The 24,342-nt window shown below is 38.8% G+C and overlaps 1 protein-coding gene across 2 annotated transcripts; it reads right to left on the bottom strand.

Moving 5' to 3' along the window:
• Window positions 1-1,419: 1,419 nt before the first annotated feature.
• Window positions 1,420-16,964, bottom strand: SLC5A12 (solute carrier family 5 member 12). Of its 2 annotated transcripts, none has more exons than XM_063160531.1 (15): window positions 16,293-16,964; window positions 14,357-14,422; window positions 13,240-13,291; window positions 11,900-11,967; window positions 10,774-10,928; window positions 9,434-9,562; window positions 7,883-8,012; window positions 7,460-7,548; window positions 6,490-6,602; window positions 5,342-5,409; window positions 4,901-4,987; window positions 4,121-4,299; window positions 3,797-3,900; window positions 3,428-3,549; window positions 1,420-2,257 (listed from the first exon to the last, which is right to left on the bottom strand). In XM_063160531.1, exons 1-15 carry the CDS (start codon window positions 16,647-16,649, stop codon window positions 2,099-2,101), a joined length of 1,878 nt encoding a protein of 625 aa, XP_063016601.1. In that variant the 5' UTR covers window positions 16,650-16,964; the 3' UTR covers window positions 1,420-2,098. The 2 variants fall into 2 exon arrangements, with proteins under 2 accessions (XP_063016601.1, XP_063016600.1); XM_063160530.1 differs by having other exon boundaries at window positions 9,422-9,562; window positions 16,293-16,963.
• Window positions 16,965-24,342: the final 7,378 nt, after the last annotated feature.

Raw genomic sequence — 24,342 nt, 5'->3', positions numbered from 1 at the left:
GTTTTGATTAAAATTGGATGATTTTTAAAAATTTCATTTCTGCATTATTTAAAAAGTGTTTTAAAATTGGAGGATTAGATTTTATCAATGAGTTATTAAAAAAATTAAGGATATATAAAGTTTTGTGTAATTTTATGTGAGGTGTTGTTTTGGTTATTTTTTTGTTGTTGCTTTAAAATGTGTTTTAGAGTGTGGTGTGTTTTTTTAATTTTTTTATTTGTAGGGGATTCGGGAATTTTAAAAGTGTGGTGAATATTTTAATTTATTAAAAATGTGGTTAAATTTTGGGTTGTGTATGTGAGGTTATTGTCTTGTTTTTTTGGGGGTATATTTAATGAAGGAAAAGTTTGTAGAAAGTGTTGGTAATTATGATTGGTTGTTTTTTTGTGTGTCAAAGTAAAAATTGTATTTGAAAAAGTATTAATAGACACATGAATGCTTTTAAATTTCATAAAAGATGGGTATTTGGTAATATTTGTTATAGTTGTAAAGTTTATAATTTTTGAGGGTTAACAGTTTTTGTAGAAACAGGAAGTTATAGAAGTTGATAGTTAAGGTAAGTAGTAATAATGGTTTTTGTTTGGTTTTTGGAAATGTGAAATATTTGTATAAGTGTTTGTGTATTTTGATGAAAAAAAACCAATTTTTTTTTGTTTGTTTGTTTGAAAATGTAAGGTGTGTGCCCATGAGATACAAATGGTCCAGTAGCATTTACTGAGTTTCCCTCTTCACCTTGCTGGCAATCCCAGGTGTGGCAGCAGGAAGGGAGAGCATGCTCCATGAGACAGCAAGCAGCTGCCTTGCAGCCAGACTCAACTGGAAGCTTTGATGAGATGATAAGGGCACCGTAAAAGGGATAAACACAAATATTGAGGATTAACACAAATAGTGACTTGGTTCTCAGTTTCTTGACAAACTGTTCCATGCAAGCAAGGGAGTGTCATTTACAGGCTCCTATTTCTGTTCTCTGATTAAAATCCTGGGACCACTTCCAGGGGTAGAGCATGAACCCAGACAGGGCAAGTGACTTCAAGGACCAGAATTGACATACATCTGCATCATGAAGATGGTCACTGCTAAAGCAAAAGCAAAGAGAGGCTCTTCAAAGAAATACAAGCTAAATGTCTCAGGTGAGTCTGTGAGTTGTCTTTGATATTTTCATTCAGTCTGTTTCACTCAATTGTGACTTTTGTTTTAAAACAAATATATTTATTGAAAAACTATATCCAGAAGTTAGTCAAGGTGAGAGGTGATCTGTTGGCTTTATTTTCAACCAGCAAGTTTTCAAGGAAATGTGTTTGACTGGAATAGAGCACTGAATGTGCTCTGCTTCCAAGACAGTGTACCAGACAGATTATTTTGCCTAATTATGTGTCTTTTTTTCAAAATTCAGCATGAATTATCAATTAGGAGGCATGATCATCATTAAATGTTGGTTTATTTTCTTTATTGCTAAAAAGTGGATCCTTTTGAGGTGAAAACTAACACAGATAAAGAACTATCCTGAATTCAAAATAAAATTTATTACTCCATCCTATAGCTTTTACAATGAGAAGCTATAAAGAAAACTTGAATTCCCCAGAGGGAGCAAACACAGTTATCTTGGTGACTGAAAGACCATTCTGGTCTGTACAGAGTTCCTGTGAGGAGACTCTTTGTGATGCTTGGGTGTAGGCTCAGTCTGACCTCTCCTTTCCCTCCATCAGAGGGCAGCTCACAGACTCACCTTAGTGAGATACCCCACAAACTTCTCCAAAGTCTTAATTTACCTCAAGTTCACCTTTGCACACTCCCTTCAATGATGAGTTCCTGAATAGAGCATGTGATGCAGATGTATTGCAGCTGTGTCTGAGTGGGAGCTTCCATAACAAAATTCATGAAACATTTCTTCTGAAATAGCAGTGCTTCCAAAACTTGATTGTCCCATCATTTCCCAGGTCTGCCAAGAGATTGGGGAATAAAAATCTGACCTTTATTGCTATTGAGAGCAGCTGTTCCCTCTTGGTCACCTACAAGGTGGTAAGTGCAGTAAAAGAAGGTATTAATTTCTGAAGCTGAAGAACTAAAGTTTGATTAAATGTCCCTTGTCCTTAAGCTTCTAGAGGCGAGTTTCTCTGCTTATATTTGTATATGAATTCTCCTCGGAATTGTAACCACAGATCTGGTAGTTATTTTCTTTATTGGTATTGTTCTTGAAGGTGTTATCTGTTCTGGTTTTATTTGCAGCAGCTTCAGGCAGTTTTTTCTCAAAGTCCATCTGAAAAAAGAAAGAAAATACCCTTGTAGTTTGAAGCCTGTCTTCACTGCTTTTTTCCTTTGATTAAAGAAAAATTATGGAAACAGTGCAGAAGAAAAAAGATGTTCATTCTGTATGCCTTTTTAATGGGCTACAAAGCTTTGGGACACCTGGAGAATAGCTGGCCCTGTTGCTGTGGAGGAGGAGGAGGTGGGAAGGAGCAGGTCAGATGCTGGTGAGTGCAGCACTGCCTGGTTGTTGCTCTCTGGTGCTGCTCTGGAGGGCAGAAGCCTCAGGGGCTATGGTGGTGGGGATGACAGCAGCAAGAGAGCTTCATGAGAGTGTCGTTTCTAAAGTCCTTTTCTCTGAGCTTGGTGGAAAGCAATAGCTTGGTGAACTGTCTAGAGTGTAAAGTGCAGTTTTGTCCTAGCAGGGAGAGGGAGGTCAGACCCTGTTTTGATGCCTTAGATTTTAGCTTTTATGTTTTCCAGATTTTGTTCTGCTTTAGTGCGGAGTTCTGAGCTTCATATTAAGTGTTGGTGAGCTCACTTCACAGAGCAGCTGTACAAAACAGTTCCTTTTCTACCATGGGGCCAAGGACAAATGATCCAAATCTCAGCCCAAGAGTACAAACAACAAGGACTGAAGAGTGAAAAACAAGCAGGATGGGACTGCATGGGCTAAAGCTGGAATGGGACAATTAACTCCAATATGCAAATGGAGCAGAACTTAAAAAAGTGAGACCCCCATGAGTGGTCATGCATTTTGGTTCCTCTTGGGTGCAGCCCTGGCTGGGCTCTTGTGCTGCCCAAGGTGGATCCATGGAGGAGATCCTTTGAATAAATCCCTGCTTTATTGTTTAGCTCTGTCCAGCCTCTGTTCTAGATCAGCTTCCTGGCTTTCCTGAGGGCTCTTTGTTTTCTGAGGGCCTGAGTCCCCATATTTGATGAAAATGGGAACAATAGGAAAAAATCTCAGGGAATAATAGGCAACTTAATACTGACCAGGGTTTAGCTGATTTCATTTCCAGTCTCTGCTGCTTATGCAGCATCCCTTGCAGAAGTTCAAGAGCGGCTGTTGAAAGCTGGTTATTTCTCTGCTCAGCCCATGCCCTCATGTGGGCACATGCTCTCATATGTTCCTGTGGCTCCTGGGCCACAATAGGGCTGAGCTGATAGGCTCAGCACTCACCTCCAGGCTGTCGTGCTGCACGCCACACCAGAGAAATACTTTGAGTCTTTTGGACCAAAAGCAAAACAGGTCGCAGACTGGCTTAATTAACACTGGTGGGATGTCTTCTCCTTTACTAGGTCCTGCAAAAAGAAAATAGTAATAAGTGAGTCTATGGATAGCTGGCTATGAGCCTTGGGAGCCTCAGACCACAGACCATGAGGTGGGTGAGCAGGATCAGAGCCCACTGCCCACTTCTGAGTCTGTGTCCCAAGTCACCCACTAGGCTTTTAAAAAGCTTTTTTTAACAGCTGAGTCAGCTTATGCAAAGGTATGATTATTTATATATGTCTGTATATATATATGTCTATGTATGTTTAGAACACCAACCTGTTATAAAGCTTATCAACAGCCCAGTGATGGCACAGCCCACACAGCCAATGGCACTGAAGTACAGGTAAGACAGGGAGTACCAGGTGTCTGCCAGCAGAGGCCTGTGAAGAGGTGACAGAAACAGCTAGTGATGAGCATCAGTTAAATTTGAGTTGTTGCCTGACTGAGCCAGCACAGTGCAGGTCAAGCTGCAGCTGGTGTGACGTCTGGCACCAGTCTGCACTTCCAGCCTGCCCTGTCAGTACTGCCTGCACCCCAGCTGCAGGCTGGGGGGCACACTTGGCAAAGCATAGGCTTAAATGGTAACAATAGGAAAAATACCTCTCCGGAGCCAGCGTGGGAGCTGCTGTTAGCAGTGCCTCGGTGCTATTAGCCAGGGTGCAGTTGAGGGTAGACAGTTGCAGAGGGATGGACTTTGTTGGTGGTGCAGGGTAAATGAAAGAGCCAGTGCCAACCCAAAAAGCCAGGCTGATCCCAGCTAAGAGGCCTCCAAGGGCACCCTTGGAAAGTATGGAAAGATACTGTTAAAAGATGGTATGTGCAAAGTGCTTTTCTGTGAATGTGAAATAGCCAGTAGTAGGTAATGATGGGTTATGGTGTAAATAAATTCTGTTCTCTCTCAACTAAGCTATAAAACATGGTGTTTTAGTGCTCTCTGTTTGTAAAAGTTAAAGCAGAAGTGTGCTTAAAGCTGTGATACAGATTTTAGTTTTACCTCTGCTAGCCTTGATAGGAATCCTGATGGGGCAATATGGAATGAGCTCATGATGTGTTTTGAGTGAAAGAATGAAGGCAAAGCTTTTGAAATCAGTCTGTGCATCCCAAAGCTGGGGCAAGTATTGAATAATTTTTTCTTCTTAATGAAACTCAGAAAAAAAAATTAGGAAATCCTTCATGTGAATCTAATCACCAGTTATTCCACAGCTGGGTAGACATAAATTCAGCAGGATAAATTTAGGCAGGGAAAAGGCACATATAAATAGATCTTAGATCCTCAGGCGTTAAATCTGAAAAGCAGTTCAAGGACCTAAACAATTTTCAAAATTGGGTTTTAACCAAAAAACAACTTGATCTTTTAGATCAGGATTTTTGTTTACTTACCTTCCAGTTAGCACAGGGAAACACAATTCCCAGAGTAAATAATCCCAGCATGGGTCCCCCACACATCCCATGGATGGAGAGGGAAGCCTGTGGGTGCAGAGAAGAAAGAGGAGTTCAGGGCAGCAGCTGAGGGGAAGCATGCCCAGTTCTGATTTTGATCTGTAATTTTCTCTGGGAAAATGGTGATGGAGAAGGGATAGGTAGTGATTTCAGGACACAGTTAAAGAGAGAATTGTGCTCAGTATTGTTTCCTAGCAGTGAGTCAATAGTGAAGGAGTTAGAGGACTTTATTTTCCCCTTACTTATTCCTCTCAGCAAAATGTCCACAGAAATGGTTTGGGAAATCTAGTAGCCATCAGAGCTGGCAGCATTATTTGCTCAGTTCATTATATTTTGTGTTCATTCCTATTCCATTAATTGCATTTCTGAAGCAAGAAATACCTGCACGACTCCTCCCAGCAGCGATGCTGCTGCAGCCATGGAAGTGCACAGGACACCGTACAATACACCTGGAAAAGGTAAGGTAGGTAGGCTCTCAGTGCTGGTTAAGGTGGGGATGGCTTCTAGCTCAGTAATGTCTGAGGTGACCAGCCAGCAGAGGGGAATTGTCACTTCTTATTGGGTGTTTAGAATAGACCATTACACACCCGTAAGTGGCTTGTATGAAGTCTTGTTGGGTTTTTGGTGGATTGATATTTCTTACAAAGTAGAACAATAGCAATGAAATTAATTTGGAAGTTATGCCTCATATAGGAATGTTTCTGTTGCCTTTAAGTATCACTTCTAAAATAATCTAATAAATGAGTTGAGAAATGATAAAACAGCATGGCTTTTTTCCCTTGACACAAGTTTTTACTATATGGTAGGTGAAACTCTGTATGCAGCAGCCTTGAGTAAAGCCAGCCAAAACTTCTGTGCTAGATAACCTTGGTTTCAGATATAAAAATTATCTTTCTAGGTCCAGAGTGAAAAAACTAAGTAGTAAGTGGAAAAACAAGAAGGGAGAAGACTAGAAGCAGTTACAGGGATAGAAAATAGATGAGTTTGCTGCTTTCATTATATTTATGAATTTTAATAGAATTCTTATGGTATTATCATGGTATTCATAAAAGGCTTATGATGTTACTGCAATAATTGTAACAAATGTCATAAAAGTTTAAATAATGTTGGATGTTTGATATGTTGCTGATGTTTAGTGGTTTTGTTTTGTTTTGCTTTTATGCTTTGTTCTCTGAAAAGCTGAATAACCTGCTTATGCGATACTCTGAATAGAAGTTATCTACTGTATTACTCTAAATAAATACTACTATAGAGTAATATGGTAATAACTACATTAACATTCATTCTGTGTTACGAAGAGTGTTTTCCAATACTTTCAGTAGACCAGACTTTTCCAAGGATTTTGAGTGGGAGTTGTTCATGCTAGTCTCTGTTTGTTCCTCTGCCCTATGGTGCTGATGATGCTACCAAGGCCTCAGCTGATGTTCACCTGGGGGATTTATAAAGTGTTGCATTCCTGTTTCTGAGGGAGTCTCTCTGTGCCAGTGCCCTTTGCTGCTAAAGAAAGGGGTCCCATCTGGAGTACCCACACAAGCCTTTGCTGATCCATGTGCTCATCTTCTCAGAGATGTTTGGGAAACCTTTCTTGACCAAGTCTTCAAAGGTAACAGTTGCTAAAGCATTGATGCTGGCAGCTACCGTGCTGTAGAAAGGGAGAAGAATGGTAAGTAAATAGGAAGCAATATAATCTGGAATCAAGTTGTATTTATATAGAAATGCTTCCTCTTTTTCAGCAGTAATGCTCTTCAAGAACTGTATGATTCACAGTATTTTTCATATATGCTACTTTAACTGGGGAGGTTCCTGCTGCTTCTGCAATTGCTGGGGGCTCTGCTTCGTGCTGGCATGGAACAAGATAAAAACACATCCTAAGTGACCCTTCCTTTTACAAGTTTGCAAAGACTTTAAGTATAGACATGTTCCAGAATTAAAACCCTACTCCCTCACAAATTGAAGGATGTGCAGTAACCACTACTGCCACCCTGGTCCTCCATGAATGGCCCAACTCTTTTAGCTGGGTGAGTGCGCCTGTTTTTGGTGAATACAGTTCAGATAGACTTAGTGAAAATGTTTATACCCCTGACTACGATATTGTGGCAGTTACCTTAAGTAAAGACAGTTTCACCATGAGCAGCTCCCAAGAGTATTTTGGGAAGTTAAACTCAGTTTTTCTACACTTTCTTTGTATTGGTAACATTATTCTAAAATGTATTTGGGATAAAAAGATATTGGAGATGTGGAGTTAGACTTATCATAAACATAATCATAGAATAATTTAGGTTGTACAAGACGCCTTAGGTCACAGAGTCCAACTGTTTACCCAGCACAGTCAAGTCCACCACTAAGCCATGTCCCTAAGTGCCACATCCACGTGTCTTTCAAATATCTCCAGGGATGTAACATAATTAAACAAATTCGTAGGGTTTCATATTTTGACCTCATTCTGGATCCTCAAGAAATTACCATAAACAGCTAAAATGTCAATTCAGATTCACGAACCTTAGTGTTCCACTGAATGCACAGGCAACAAACAGTCCTGGGACTCCTGGCATCGAAGAAAAAATGTCCATAACAAAGTATGGCATGAGCTAGCATAGAAGGAGCACACAAGCAACACAAGAAATTAATTAAGGTAATGGAAGCAAAGTATTTTATGTTTATTAGCATGTTGCTAAATTCTGATGTTGTCCCAAATAACATGGTTTCAGATTTTGAGCGAAGGGAATATCTTTTGGGGAAAATACTCAACTGAATTAATACTGCAGGAGTGCCAGAATAGATATTATTGTAGCTCTGATCTGGCACCCACCTTAGTCCCTGAGTGCTGGAAGGACATAGAACATTGCATAAAATTAAACTGTTCTGATATGTGCTATATCTGAGCCCAAAGCAGCTCCTAAATATTGTAATGGACATCTGTACCTGATCAGGAGCTGAAATGAAAGCAGCTGTCCAAGGGTCACAACTCTTGTAATGAGAGTACATCACCAATCCACAAAATACTGCACACACCAGGACTGTCCAAAGTCCCAATAGATTCAGGTAAAGTGCCCTAGAGGAAAAGAGGGAAACTGATAAATGGAAGATAAACTAAAAAGTTGTTATAAGATACTTATTCTGAAGTTTTTTGGGAGATCTCTTAATTTCAATTGGTTATATAATTCAAACTGGCTGTATAATTCAAAGCAAGATGAAAAATAAAAAAAAAAGGAAAAGCACACCATCTCTGTGCTATAGGGCAAGGATAAAGTTTCCAAGCAACTCCATAGAGCTGGGAGAGTCAAGTAACCTCAATGCAGAATGGGCTGCACTGAGGGCTGGGTCTATAATGCCTCTCCCTTGTAAGAACAGATTTTTGCCTGTTGGGAGATGCTGATGCTGCTCCCCCTTTAGAGCACACAGAATATTGTTTCCAATGTTACCGCACAGTCGGTAGTACAGTAACAGTCAGTGACTTTTTAACAGGACAGTAACAGTCCTGGTGGCTTTTCTCTGTTCCATGAATGGATGTGGGTGACAGCCTCTGCTGGGGAGGTTGTATGGCTGTGGGTCAGCAATCCTGCAGGCTCTGAGAGCTGCCAGGATTTACAGAGCTCACATCCTGTTTGGACACACCTTGCACAAGATCTATTGCTAAGGCCAGTTCAGAGTGTGCTGCCAGGAAACAAAGGTTAACACAATTTGTTACTGGTGATGTTCTCCCTGGTGTGACTTCTAAATGCTTTTCAGACACTGAATTATGTACAGGATGAATTCATATAGACAGTCATGACCTTCAGAGAAGTTAATGGCTTTACAGTCAGCAAAAATCTAACTGTTTTAAAAAGGAAAAAATTAATACCTTTATTCTTTAGCTGCATGTGCAGGCAATTGGCCCTAGGTGTGTGAAAAAAATCTGATTGTTTAGTAAAATATGTCTAGTTATGAATATATTACTGCTGAAGTTGAGGCAGGTAGCAAGCTGGAGACCTGTATATCTATATTGTGAAGATTCACTTTGTTCTTCATTGATTCTGATTATTCTGACACTGCAGAATTTTAAGAAATTAAGATTTACTTTTATTTAGGTAATACCTTGTACTGTAGTGCTCCACTAAATCAATAACATCTTTTAATCCTGTATAACATAAACACAGTTCCAATAGATACATTTTGACAATGAGATTGTAGATAGCGCAACTTCGGTGTTGGCCTCTTTGCCATACTCTCCTTCTGAGGATTAGTTTGTCAGCCTGATCACAAATTGATAAGCTGCAAGAGATGGATTTCACTTTTTCCTCTACATATACTTAAGTCATTTTGAGCCAGAGGTAGTAAGTCTGTCAGAGCAAAATTAGCTTACTACCACCTAATGGCATCCCAATATTTATTTATCATATAAATATATTTTTTCAGTATAGCTGACAGACTTAGTGTAATTCTTGATTGATTGCAGGAATAGGTTAACAAGAGGTAGCTTACAGTCTAGCATGCCTTTCTGATTTGCAGGAAATGCATCTCTGTATTGTGGACTGATTGACTCCATAGAGCCCTAGCCAGGTAAATGTTCCCCCAATAACTATTGTCCAGAAGGTATGTCGTCTCAAAGGATCAACATCAAAGCTAGAAGAAAGAAAGAAAGAAGCAATTAATTTTTTTTTATTTAAACATATTTTTTTCAGCAAGAGGTAGGTGATTTTTTCAGAACTATCTGGTGTATCCTACCACCTGAATAAAAAAATTCTGCATTGGTAATACAGTTTTCCAGAACAGACGGCATCGGATGTGTTCAGGTTTGGAAGGTTTTATACTTTTATATTGGAACACTGTTTTCAAGACAGGATAAACAAATATCATTCAGACCTAGTCAGAGGATCACTTAATTCAGATTAATTAAATTTATAACGGTGCTTATGCTCAGACATCTGACCTGTGTCATGCTGTAGCAGACCTACAAGCCATCCTGCCTGGGACCCCATCTTCTGTAAGGGGCAAGGTTGTTTACCAAACTCTAAAAAACTCCAGCAGAGTTTTAGTAATAATTTTTAATAATTATTAATAATTTTATTTATAATTAATAATAATTATAACTGCCTTTACAAGAAATTGCTTCAGCTTCTGTGTTATCTAACAAAATTCTGCTACTCTGCAAATCTAACTTGTACAAGTATATTTTTCTGTCTCAAATGTGTAGTCTTTGCAGTTCTTCTTATCTTGGTTGGGACAGCAGGTAACATTTGACCTTGCTGCTGGATTCTGTCACTGACTTGCCTTGGTTAACCAACAAATGCCCCAAACAACCAAATGAAGATCAGATTTCTATCCCAGTGCACTGGTGCACTAATGCCTGCTGCTGTGGTAAGTGCAAGTAAAACAGTGCCTGTTTTATGAATAGAAAATGAAAGATATATACTATTAGCCACTGAGATTAGCTCAGTTGACTAGAACATGGTGCTAATGGCATCAAGGTTTCATGTTTGATACCTTTATGGGCCATTTACTTAAGAGCTGGACTTGTTGATCCTTGTGGATCCCTTCCAACTCTATTCTGTGTATGAAATTGGAAGGAATAATTAGGCTGCATTTGTGGCTACACATGGAAAAATGGCAAATCTCCCCTTCAGTTCAGCAGACCTTTGATTTTTTCAAGGAGTAAAGTTTTCCTAAAGGTCAAATGCACTGCCAGTAGCTGAAGAGATGAGGAATGGACTTCTCTGAGTCAGCAGAGTTATTTAATAGCAAGTCTGTGTATTTTTGACTTACTGAGGGAATGGTTCCTAAACATTAAATATGTTTAGAACAGAGAGGAATGGTTTGCATCATTTGTTTCTTACTCAAATATGTTTAGCCGAGATCCTTCATGGGCATCTTCCCAGACTTTGGTCACTCCACCGTTCAGACTAGTGCCTCGAATCAGAACCGCCACGAAGCCAGCCACCATAACAACCATTTGAAATGCATCTGTCCAGACAACAGCTTTTAATCCTCCCTAGAACAAAGAGAAACTGTACACCCCCAGTCTTCTTTTCTGTTGCTCAAGTACTGAAAAATGTAGCAAGACTCCTTATTTTGACAGCTTCTGATCTGTATGTGCAGCACCCAGCAAATCAGGGCTCTGTATTCTACCACAAAGTGTGTATTTTTGCAGGTCAGAAAATTTCAAAGCCTAAATAGTTTGTTCACAGGCACAGAAGAATATTTGACTTTCAGTTAAAAGCTTTTTTACTGCCTCCTTTATATGCATTTGAAGAACATATGATAGTGTGGAACTTAGGGAGTTTTGGCCTGTTCCTACATCCCATAGGACTCCATATGTTCTCAGAGCCCACAATTAGCACAACACAGAAAAACATCTCCAGACAATTTGCCATTCAGCTTCTTCCATAGCTTTCTTATTTGATCAAATCAGTACTAGAGCACATAATAAGTGTTTTCAAGAGGCAGTGTATTAAAAAAAAAAATCATTAGTGGCAATGAGAATGGTAATTATTTGTGTCTTGAGCCACAGGGCTCTGCTGCTTTGCTGCAAATATCTATACAATATATTTGGTTTGGAATTTTGAGTCTCACGTTGCTTCCACTCAAAAGTAAAGCTCTCTGACCTTTATTATCCTTCCTAGGTTTTAGTGCTTTATTCTTGAACACAATTTTCATTGCAGTGTTTTTCAGCTTATAATTTGTAAACGATAAGAATCATCTTCTCAAAAGAAGACAAGAGAAGCTTATTGCCTCCTTATCTGGATTCTGTCTCAAGATATCTGGTTTAAACATGGAGACATACAGCAGAGGATTAGAGAGATTTTTTTTTTCCACCAAATAGATTTCCTTATAACACAGAATGTGGAAGAAATTTATCTGTGTTCTTCACAGGAGCCATCTTTTTCTGATAGTGTGTAATGTTTAAAGGATGATCGAATTAACTGTCTGTGTTCCAAGTATTCAGTTACGCCTGTTACATACCAGAGTGCAGTAGAAAGTGCAGACAATTCCTGTTGCAGCTACAGAGCCCCAGAGATCAAATCCAGTGACTGTGAAACCAATGAAAACAAAATTGTGAGTGAAATGGGTGTGAGTCATCTGGAAGGTAGCAGAAGAGCTGTAATCCTTTAGCTTTAGAAGGATAGGAGAAATTACTAACTTCAATCTTTCGTGTCTATTAGGAGCTTTGCTGGATTGTTCAAGTTTTGTAGAACTTCTGGATACTGCTTTTCATTGTTGTTTTCTTTTGAATTGAAATTAACTAACTTTCAAGCAAAAGTAAGAATACTTGCATAAAGCAAAAATGTCATTCTGACAGGACAGAGCTTTATAAGCAATGCTTCACTTCTGTTCTTAGTCCAGACTTCGTCTTGAGAAACTAAGTTCTTCAAAGATTCCCAAAAATCCTAAGATGAAAAAACCCCCAACCCCTAAGTAATTCCATTACCTGCATCTAAGAATGATTTAATGCTAAAATGAACTTCATTAAAACAAATTTTTGTGTTCATTTTGCTTCGTAAAGTTTCTTTACACAAAATGCACACATTTTGTTCTGGCTGATACTGAAATCTCACCCACCAGTCATAACCTGTGAGGGCAAAACCTATTTGTAAAAGTTCTCTTATTAGCAAAGTTAGTGTGGTGTGATAATGAATGAGAACTTTCACATGGAATTCAGCTGCATGATAGAGGAAGAAAATTTGGTGCTGTGTGAGCGGTGGGATCAGTCTGAATGCAACTCAGATAATAAACAAAGAAAAGACATTTACAATCTCTTCCCAGTCAATTTTGGTAAAATCAGGTTTTGGGCCACAATGATTCCTTGTGCCCTATGACAGCAAAATTACAAATCCCACCTATGGTGATGGCTTTATGCCTAATTTGCAAATATTAATTGAAGAAGTCTAGGGGCAGACAGATGAACAGCATTCATCTCTGGCTGCAGGAAAAGGAGCTATTCCCAAGGAAACCTGAACACAAGAGACAGGAACGGGGGCCAATCAAAGTTCATAGTATGGTTTTGGATCATCAGCTTGTACTGTGGACTTTGTCAGGATGTTGGGAAATTGTTTGCTTCAGGTCTCTTCAGACGGTAATGAGGGGGAAGGAGAGCAGAAGAGCAACCATGAGGTTCCTGCTAATTTTGGGTGTGAGAGGAGCTAGGGGAGTCAGATGTGGAGCTACGAGGTGAAGGCAAAAACCTTCTTATAGCACCTTTGAGCAGGGTTGGGTTTTTATCTATTTTTGGTACTTCTTTTACTGAAACAATCCCTCTGGAGTGGTTATTTGGGGTAGCAGTGTAGTGCAGCATAAGAACTCACCTTGGTTGAGTGCCAGTGATGGAGCATAGACCACTATTCCTGTGTAAAGGATCTGAAGGAAAAAAATTATGTGTTTGAATGCTCAGTGATAGAACTTGTATTTAGAGTAGGGCTGTGAGCAAAATAGCAGATCTAGGGTTTCTTTAGATCAGCTTGTATTGTACTATGGCTTTCTGTTTCAGCCCTTAAAAATTAAAATGTTGTGTTTAGTTCTTTTCTGAGGGGAGAACCATTATCTGTCTTTGTATTACCTATTTCTCTACTGCTAAGACAAGTACATGACAAAATATCCTCATGAAATAGAAAAAGGATATCTCCAGAAAACACAAATAGTGATACAGATATAAAGTTGCATTGATATTAGAAATTAAATTTTCATTTTTCCATTCAATCCCTTTCAATGTAACTGACTTAATACCTTTTATGTCTAAGATCTGAGAGAGCTGATGGAGAAACTAAGCATCAAAGCCACTAAGCATTCAGATCTGTTGCCAAATGTTTGGGAATAATTAAAATGGAATTAATGCAGAAGAAAATGTCTCCTAATTTCCCATTAAAACCTATCTTTCCATTAAATACACAAATAATGTAACCTTTCAAGATGGTGACAGCAGTGACCATCATGGGACTGCAGCTAGCAGGGCATCTGCCCTACAAGGATACCTTGTAAAGCAGTTTTCAAATAGGACACTTCACCTCAGTGTCATAAATGGGTAACTAAACATACCCAGTGAAGCTTGACCAGCTTCTCAAGAAAGACAGAATCCACTTGTTTGGGAAGAGAGAGGCTTCCAATGAATATAATGTGACCAAGAATGTGCTGTACGAGTACAGCCCAACATGTGTTAAATACAGCTAAAGAGTGTTAAAGACAACTAAAGAGTGTTAAAGACAACTAAAATGGCATTCTTAATACTAAACAGGAAGGGTTAGGGCAGTTAGACAGTTAAAAATACAATCTGACTTTCTTTTTAGCATTCATAGTTCAAGTGAAAAAACTAAGAAAAAAGACTACTCATTAAAACATCTCATTATAAAAAATGTGGTGTATGGGACTAGGCTGTGAAAATCAATGGTGAGTGAAAATAGCATAAAAAAAGAGTCAATGTTGTCTTACCGTCTGGAGGATGTAAATCAGTGTTGCAGCAAGACGGACAATCTTGTTAAATCTTAACTCCAAATACTAGGAAAAAGCGTAATGTCAGTAAAGTGCACATGTAGCATCTGTGACACAGCTGTTACCTTCTGTTTGCCCCAAGTGACACCTTACTGTGCTTACCAGTAAACTTCCTGGCAGCTGGCCCTGCTGCTGTGAGCAGCTAATGAGGAGAGCAAGATTGTCATTAGACAGAATGATAATTAGATTTAAGAAATCAATCTCCTATTCTGAACCAGGGGAAGATCTATATTGGGTTGCAGTAATCAATACCTTCTTTGCACCAGGAATAACTGGAAGATCCCAAGAACTACAAAGAAATCTTAACTTCAAATGAAGGTATATTCCAGCTCTACAATGAGGAAACTTGAGCTCGTCTCTAGCAGAAATAGCATTGACTCCAGTAGTGCCAAAAGTGGAGGTGGAGCAGATGGTGAAACATCAGCATGGAGTTTGCTAGTGCAGGAGCTGAGCTGGCTTTCCCCCTTTTTCTGTGTTAGCCTAAAGCCAAATCTGCACATCACCAATATGGAGAGGCGCGAAGGGGGATCTTAGGGACTTCCAGGTTCAAGGATGTGGAAAGGTGTTGCCACCTTCAAAAGAACTGCAGAGGTGAGTGGATCTCTAGACCCAAAGGCCCAGATTTTAAGGCTGAATCACCACCTGGGGTCTTTGCAGAGTCTCTAGGCTGTGCACTTCCTACTGCCAAAATATCTTTTTCTTTTCCATTTTTCTCATGCTGATCTTGTGTTTCTTGCATAATAAACCCCACAGTCTGCCATATAAGTGCATGGCTAATTTATGTAACTTGATCTATTTCTAAAAATAATTTGTGAAGCCAACAGTCATCTTTGCAGCATGCTTGAAGGGTCTCTCCATCTACAATGACCCTTTTGCTGGTTCGTATGACAAAAATAATTAATTCTCTAACATTGTATCAAAACCAGCTAGAAAATGCAACTACTTGCAGCAATGGTCAATTTTGCTCTTCACAGACCTGAAAGTATTTCCAAATACCCAGGCAGATCTGTTTGGCCAAATTTCCTTCCTTGGATTTGGGCTCAGTGAGCACAAGCAGCTTTTCTGTTACCAGAAGGTTCCGTGTGAAAGAATCCAGCTTTGTCATCCAATTCATGCCTAGTTGAAACTGCCCACAGTGGAGCAACCAAACTTGCAGGAGCTGATTGAAGTGAGTAAGAGGCCATCCCAAATGGTCAGTAGCTGTCCTGTGGATGTGCTGTTTATAAGGACTGCTACTGAACTTTGTTATGAAGGAAAAAATGTGTTCCAGAGAAAATGCCAGGCAAAAAACTCTACAAAATTCAGAAGTCATTGATTTCTTTTCCTAGAGAATGCTTGAATTTATTCTCCAGCCCTGACTGGTTTTTCGTCTTCTTTCTTTTTTATTTTTTTGAACAAGCCTGCCACCTTCTTTCTCTTCTTCCCACTGCAGCTACTTAGATATAGTAACTTGGTCAAATTTACCATATCTAGACTAAGTTTGAATTGAATAGTATTGAATGTTGTTCTTTAAGTCTGTCTCTCTAAACCAGAGCAGAATACTCAAAGACCAGAAACATTTGGATACGCTTAAATATTTTCCAGCTGTAATTTAACTTGATGCTGTGCATAAACCCTTATCCAGTCTGTGCTATATGTGCATAAAAGGAGTTCTGACCCTTAGACTAGGATTTCAGCTTATGCCATATAAATAGCTAGTTTAAATAAGTAAATTAAATTTAAATGCAAATTATTTCTAAAAATAATTAGTATATCAATATATTTGTTCTGTAAAACACTGCAGAAAGCTTTCTGTCGAAGATTTTTCTCTAAAAAAATATATTCATGATAATTAGTTATGCTAGAATAATGCCTTTATTTTATGATTTCTACTTACCTCATAAGTGCTTGTGATGCCAGATCTATAAAAAACAGGTAGAAAAAGTTCAGAAGTAAAAATGATGACAAGTGTGTATGAAAGAAAAAAGAGCACAAAGGATGCCCCATAGCGATAAACTTCGGAGGGTGTCCCCAGGACCGTCACTGCTGACATGAAGCTTGATGTAAGAGAAAAAGCTATGGGTCCACATGTCATCTGCCTACCGCCCACCAAAAATTCCTTTGACGTTTTCTTTTTCCTCTCTTTAACTGCAAAAAAGACTCCAATGCTGGCAGAGACTAAAAATAGGGCTGCAAAAACAATATAGTCCCAAGTCACAAATTTTTTAACCTCTGGAGCTACAAAGTTTGGCATTGCCAAACCAATTTACCAATTGGTATAATTGATATACCAATTGTATAATTCTCTGATGGAAGATTCTGTTTTACTGTGTCTGCTGCTCTGACCAGATTGACTCTGTTGACAACAAAGATGAATCTTATCTGTAGCTCAGCAATGACAAAAAATAAACTGGAAGAGTGTTCAGCCAGAACACTTTTTCTAATCCAGTTCTGTTCTAAGGAGTTAAAAAAAAAGGTAGCTAAGGATGAGTTAAGGAGGAATACACTTAGACCCAAGTACTGTGGGTGCTTCTGCCAGGCAAGCTGAAATAAAGGAGTTAGCTGTGAAATCTGTAGTACAATTCCTTTTTATCTGTATTGTGTAAGTTTAAGGTTAAACATTAGCCTGGCACATTGACATGATCCAACTCTTTTCTAATGTCTCAGCATTTTTAAATAATGAAATGAGAGCAATAGAGGGGGGGAGAAGGAGAGAAAAAGGAAGAGAAGCTCAGTGTACAAACCTGTAATCTCAGTAGTGAGTTCATTTTCAGAGAAGCAGTTTCCTCATATGGTTAAAAACTGATCTTGAATGCCAGCAATAGGCTTTCCAGCTGTCCTTTGAGATGCTAAGTGTGCTCCTGGGTAGAATTCTCTGGAACTTACCATGGCCATAAGAAACTAAAGTGTTTAATGGTTAAAACTAATTATGGTGCTCCACCCCCACCTGCTGTAGTTCAGCGTTGGTGTGTTTGGAAACCCAATGGGCCTCTAGATATGTAGTTTGTGCTGAGGGTGAGTTTCAGTTAGAAACTAATTTTTAACTGACTTCTGCCAAAGACAATATAGTTTCTGTGGGTTCATGTGAGAAATTGCTTATTTTGTTTATCCATATAAAACTCTGTTGGACTTACAGGACTACAGAATCATAGAAAAACAGACTGAACTGCAACATTTATCTTAACTATGTCTTTGGCATAATTTTGTAAATTCAATTATTAGGTTTTCCTTTTGTGTTTGTTTTAAATAATTGAACATTCATTTTATCCTCATTAATGCCATAACAATACATTTTCCAAAGAAGCAGGAAATTACTTATCATCCTGAAGGATCAACTTTTACAGAGAGTTTGTGTGCAGTCACAACCCTGAAGGAAGAGTGGAGAGTGTATTGTGAGGAAAATTTTTAAAAAGAAATTACGTAACCTGGAAGAGCTTTAAATAGCAGAAGTCCTTTTCTTCAGCCTTGTCTTGGTGAGGGATGGATCCTTACATCTCTCTGTTAAGTCATTGGTAAATAGAGGTGGTTTTGCTATGTCAGTAGCAACTTAGTGTGTGACCAGACCTGAAGTCTTGCCTGTTCCCATCCATTGCTCAGGGGAAGAACTTCTTCTGCCCATGTGTGCAGTAGAGATTGTGCAATTTTATAGTTGATTTTGGTGAGACTGAGTGTGAAGGGGGAAGTTGAAATTCCCCTTTTGTTGCCAAATATGAGCTGAAAAAGACAAATAAAAAACCCAAACCAAAGGTACTTCTTTAAAGGTACTGCTGCATACAGAGAAAACATTTTTAGTCCATGTAAGTTAAAAATATGGAGTGCAGGTTTGGGACCCATGACCCCAAATGTGTGAAAGCCAGGATATGGATGTAGCAGTTGCCATGGCACACCACTGTCTAACCTGTGGCCTGTGGGTGGTGAGATGGAGGGGCCAGAGGAGACAGCAGTGAACCACGTTCCATGGTGTGGATTAGAGTCAGTACAGGTAACAAGCTGAGAGTTTTCACACAACTCTATCCCAGTATGCAACCATCGCTAGTTAATATTTCTCTTTTGTTCAGACCAAATGCCTTAGAGTGTTGCACTCTCAAAAAAATAGCCAAGCGTTCCTCTGCTTTTAAGAGGGTGAATTTTTTGCCTTTCCTCCCCCAGCTTTTTGCTCTTTTCTCCTTATAAGTGTGGATATGGATTTGAATATTTTCTGCATGTTTTATTTCATACCTAGAGGGTCTTATTAATAAATGTCTCTGGCAATGGTAAGACCTATGCCATTACAACATGGAGTTTCTGGGGTCAACCATCAACCAGGTCTGGCAGGAGGCTAATTTAATGGGGTTTGCATGCAGTTTGTAGGGCCAACCAGGAAAATCATAGATTGATCTAGCCTGAGCACAGGGACATCAAGTGAATTCACAAAAAGATGCAAAACCCTCAAACTTGAGGGTATTTCTTCTTAAATTTGAGCTGCTGAACATGTGTTATCTAAATAAGACCTCATCGGTTGTACAGTGTTGAGAGGGCAGAGAACTCAACATTGAGTTCTGCACTGGGGAAACTGATTCTAAAGCCTGGGATAAAAATTGAAAATATAAAGTAAATGAAAAAACAATCATCTAAGTCAGAACGTTTTTCTCCTAGTCATGTTGCCAAAGAAACTGTAAGTGGAAGATCCCTGTAATATCCATTCTAGGAAAATAAGTGTAGTGTAAAAATTCCTATTGGCATAAATATAAGTCTGCAGAAATATTTTTAAATTACAAATGTTTTTTCCAGCAGAAAAGTGAGGATTTTTTGAATGATAGTATTTTACACAAAGTAGGAAAAAACTGATGGAATAACAAACTGAAAATCAAGCTAGAAATGTAAATTTGTGTATTTATCATGCCATAGTCTTCTGACACATTTTCAGCATCCTCTCATGGGGTTGTTCAGAATAACCATTTTGGCTAAATCTCATACAGAAAAAATAATATAACTTAGAAATACAATTTCTGGAGAAAAAGGTATTTTTAAACAGTATGGAAACGTTTGTTATTCTGTCATGATGTTATACTTTATATGGAAATAATTGGTATTTTTATTTCCCTGAAATAATAAGATTATTTTAAATTTATTTATGCAAACTCTTGTGAAACTAATTTTTAGCCAGGGTAATCCAAGGAAGAACCTTCACTTTTTGAAGGTTCAATACCTCTTTCAATATCTGACCAAGAATCTGACAAGAAATTCCAAACTGAGTGTTTCATTTTTCCTCTCCAGGTTCTAGGTATCTGAGGTTCTATGTCAGGCCCCATTTCAACATGGGAAAAAAGCACTTGAGGATAGCAAAGTTTAGGGTGTTACTAATGAGCTGCAGCCTGACTTGCTGCAGTCAGGCAGGAAGACTTGCAAGGAATGCTCTTTTCCATGAGCTGCTGTCTCGTTTTGCCCCTGTCTATGGGGAACATAAGCCTTTTGAGGGGGAGAGGAGACATAGCTGGGTGTATGGATATATATATCATTGCATCTTTCAGTTTGGGATCAGGGAAAAGACAAACCTTTATTCAGCATTCTACTGGCTTGAGAGTTGAGCACTTGTGAGACACACCTGCCTTATCCTAAAATGCAGTTATATATACTTTTTTATATTTATATCATTAAAATAATTTATCCTAAAATGCAGAAAAGTGATGCTGTATGTGCACACTGTGCAAATTTACAAGCAGTTCCCTAGGAGGAAGCTGAAGACACCTCTGCCTAATGCTCTCACCACCACAGCTACATTGCCCTTTTTTCTTGTCCTTTTTTCTTCTTTTTCTCCTTACAATGAGAGCTTTCAGCTTGGAGTAAATGCCAGTTTGAGAGGATGGAAGTCATGCCTGTCTGAGGCCAGAATAGAATCATGTAGTCTGAGGCTCAGTGATCAGATCATGAACATTTTTTTCTGGCTTCAGCTGAGTTAATCTGCTAGATTTGTCATGTGTAACAGATCCAGGACCTGACCCTTGATCCAAGACTGACTGGTCACTAGTACTGAGAAGAAGAAAAGTGGGTTTTGAATTCCTAAATTACTTCCTATTTTTTCATCTTCTGCACTTATTTTGATGCCGAAGTCCAGTACTTGAGTCTGAGATGTGTCCACTGTTATAAATGGGTCATTCTGTGACATAGGATCAAGTCACATGTAAATTTGATATCCCTTTGTTGATATCCATTTCTTGGTGCTTAGGTCTATACATAGAAAATACACTTGATTTAACTTACAAAATTAAGATCTCACAGGTTGTATACTTTGCATAGTATTCATAAACAGCAACAGCCTATAAATATTATTACAAAAAAAATAAACATTACATGTATTTCTCTAAGGAAAGAATTTCTAACACCTAGGTCAGAAAGTTTCTCTGTTTAGTATATTGCTTTCCACTAGAAATCATTTAAAGTGCAACTGTCAGTTAAATAAATACCTGTGCAGTACTGAAGGATTTCTTTTCCTTCTAAAAATGCAAATAATAGAATAAAATATGTGAATAGGATATTTTGCTAAAAATCCCAACTATTTTGCTGTATCCTAATATACAACTAAATTATTTTCATATTCCTTTTCATTATTTTTCAATAGCAAGCTGTGAAAAATTCATAGAAATAGGTACTGGAGGATTTAAGTCACATTTGATCGGATAGGCAAAAAAGAAGTGCTAACTAGTTTATTGAGAAAAAGTAAATCTCTGGAGCAAAAGAAGTGCACTGAAAACTGTGTCTTCCAGAAAGAAGTTAAACTTAGGGGTTATTATCTTTCCTTGACAGTGGACTTTGGTTTTTCTTAAGAAGCTCTTCTTTAATGATTACTCTTTCCTCAGAAGGTTTGCTCATTTATCTATAAAAAGATGATTATAGTTCAGTAGTATGAGGAACTGGAGGTATTGCTTAGAGTTTCAAAATAGATCATTCTCTGGGGACACAGAGTCCTCCCTGTGGGATTGTTCTTCCCTGGAAGTGCCAGGTCACATCAGGGCACCTGGTGGCCTTTGTGGCGAGTGATCAGGACCCATCCAGTCCTGCTTCCCTCTACTTTCATTGTAGGATGCAAAATTTGTGGAGCTGCTTGCAAACACAATTGTTCACTTTGTGAGCATTTTTCAGGAGAAAAATGCATGGTTTACGCTGAGAATTGGATTTTCTTCTACAAAGACAGCTAGAAAGTTGGATGGGAAGAAAAATCTGAAACACTGGATTTTCAATAGTCATATTATTAAGAAAAAAAACCAAACCAGCTTAAAATCATATGTCAGTTATCATTTATCCCTCCACAACTGCAGTGGTGTCTTGTATTTGTTGGGTTCCCCAGACAGAGGAAGGAATGATGAATGAGTCCATGTTCTTAGAAGGCTAATTTATTATTTTATGATATTCTATTATATTAAAGAATACTATACTAAACTATACTAAAGAATACAGAAAGGATACAAACAGAAGACTCAAAAGATAATAATGAAAACTTGTGATTCCTTCCAGAGTCCCGACACAGCTTAACCGTGATTGGTCCTTAAGTTAAAACAATTCACATGAAACTAATGAAACAACCACCTGTTAGATAAACAATCTCCAACCACATTCCAAAGCAGCAAAACACAGGGAGTAGCAAATGAGATAATGTTTTCCTTTTTCTCTGAGGCTTGTCAGCTTCCCAGGAGAAGAATCTTGGGCAAGGAGATTTTTTCAGAAAATATGACCGTGACAGTGATGGAGGGTCCCTCTGGGGCTGCAGTTTCCCAAGGCCCTGAGCCATCCTCACATCTTCCCAGCTGCCTCTTCCCAGCAGTGGGAAGGAAAGTGGGATACAGCAAAGTAGCTTGCCGCTCATCTGCCCAGGGAGTATCTTCCTCTGAAGCCTATAAACTGGCACCAGTGGGCAGACATCAGTGCAGAGCAAGGGTGAGACAAATCACATCCTGGCACTGTGGCTGGGGAGTGTTCCAAAACAGGATGGGACATTTCCCAGTCCCACCTTTCAGGGAGTATTTGCCACAGTGTCTATGTGGAAAAGAGAGACAACCAAATGAATAATTTTCTAGAAATGGCACAGATATGATGTAGAAAGATGTTTCTATCCAAAAATCACCCAAAATCAATCAATCATTGGCTAATGCAGTTGGATCACAAGCTGGATAGCCCAAGCGACAGAGCTCATAACAGACCAGAGTGGGTGAAGGTGTGGAAACAGCTGGTGCAGATCTGCTGGTGAAACAGAGCAGGCTGGGAAGGCTGCTGTGCTCTTGGTGTGGACACCAAGGAGGTAAGGCTGTCCTTTGGTCATCTCTATTTTTTTTCTGACTTTGCCAATGGAAGACTCTGTGAGAGGGAGTATGCATGAGGCTGAGCATGGCAGAGAGGAGGGAAGGAGGCTGCCTGAGGGAAGGCAGGGCTAGGCTGCACTGGGGAAACTCACTGCAGTGGCCATCTGAGATCCTTACAGGGAAGAGTAGAATACTACTCTTTACCAATAACTAATGAATAAACATAACTTATTTCTGAGAGAACATGACTTATTTTCTCTTTGGCTTACAGCTTTGCAGACAAAGGCCGTTAAATTTGGTTTGACTTTTTAGTTGCTGAACAAGCCAAGAGGTTGTAAAACTTGTGGACTGACAGATGGACCAGCTGTGCATTCCAGTGTACCTCAGCAAAAGAAGGCAGTCAAGGACTGAACAAAATAGCAGCATTACAGTTCTACTTTGTTTTAAAATGAGGAAAAGGCACAGCAAGAGTAAGCCACTTTATACATTAATTAAAAAGCACTTTGGGGAGAAAGTAGTTGCAATTGGTAAGGAAAGAGGGGGTTGAGATATCACTGCAGGTGATTTAAGAATAAAGAAGCAGAACATGCTTTAGGAAAATGAAAAAGTAATGTGCACTTCATTATTCCTGTGCTGTTCAAAGCTTCAGAAACCAGAGTCATCTGATTTGGTCTTCAGTTGTTAATAAGTTATAGACATTCCACCCTAACCCTGCAAAGGAAGCATTTGGGAACAGTCAGGCAGCAATCCTAGGGACAGACAGATAATATGTACTTCACAGGATTGCAGCTGAGGTCTGAAGGTCTGTGCTGTTCATGAGCAGCGTTAATGAGCATCCCTGCCCACAGCAGAGCTGAGGATCACAAACATCCCCTCACCTTTGTGATACCCTGCTAAGCTAATAAAGGAGAAACCCAGGCACTCCCTGAGGAGTGAAGATGTTTAACACCAAAGAGGCATGACATCTTCCCCCAGATAAGATGGTTCATGCACTCTAGTGTACTTGTGTTATAAAAAGTGTGTTTTCCCACATCACAGAAAATCCAAATTAAGGGGATACCTTCTTTAGTAGGACTTGGAGATTAATCATCTTTAATCATTATTGGCTTATTTTGTCACATTCACTTTTCATTCTTAGTGTACTTCAGAAGGATCTCGTAATCCTGTTTTGCCTATGTAATTTCAGTTTCCTTGTGTACTTACATCCTTATCTTTGTATAGATTAGAGTGCAATATTATTACACAGCAAAAAGTTTTTTGTATTTTTCTGCAGAGAATAGCTTCTCTTGAACTTTGTTATATAGCTTGTTATTATTAAATTCCCTCAATTATGATATCTTATTTTTTTCCCCTAGCTTAAAATGAATAAAGTTAAAAAATAAAGATCTAGTCATAGTTAAAATAATCCATCAAAATAAGTGAATAAATAGGATTTTGCTTACAACTACATGATATATTTGGCTTGAAAGAATCAAGTGGAAGAGCTTCTGTTAGTCATGTTGGTTTTGTTTGAGATTTCACATTTTTCCTTGTATAACAAAATACTTTGGTGTGGTTCTCTGTTTAAGCTGCAGGGAATTTAGTGTTATTTTTATGCAGTGTGAGTCATTCATCCATTTGGAAAACTGATTCTGAGTACACATGTTGAACTGTTATGGAAAGCTGATCCCTGAA

This window comes from Melospiza melodia, chromosome 6 (assembly GCF_035770615.1).
Source record: "Melospiza melodia melodia isolate bMelMel2 chromosome 6, bMelMel2.pri, whole genome shotgun sequence".
NCBI lineage: Eukaryota > Metazoa > Chordata > Aves > Passeriformes > Passerellidae > Melospiza > Melospiza melodia.
Note: the sequence above shows the minus strand (reverse complement) of the source record. Positions and strands in the feature narration are given on the sequence as shown.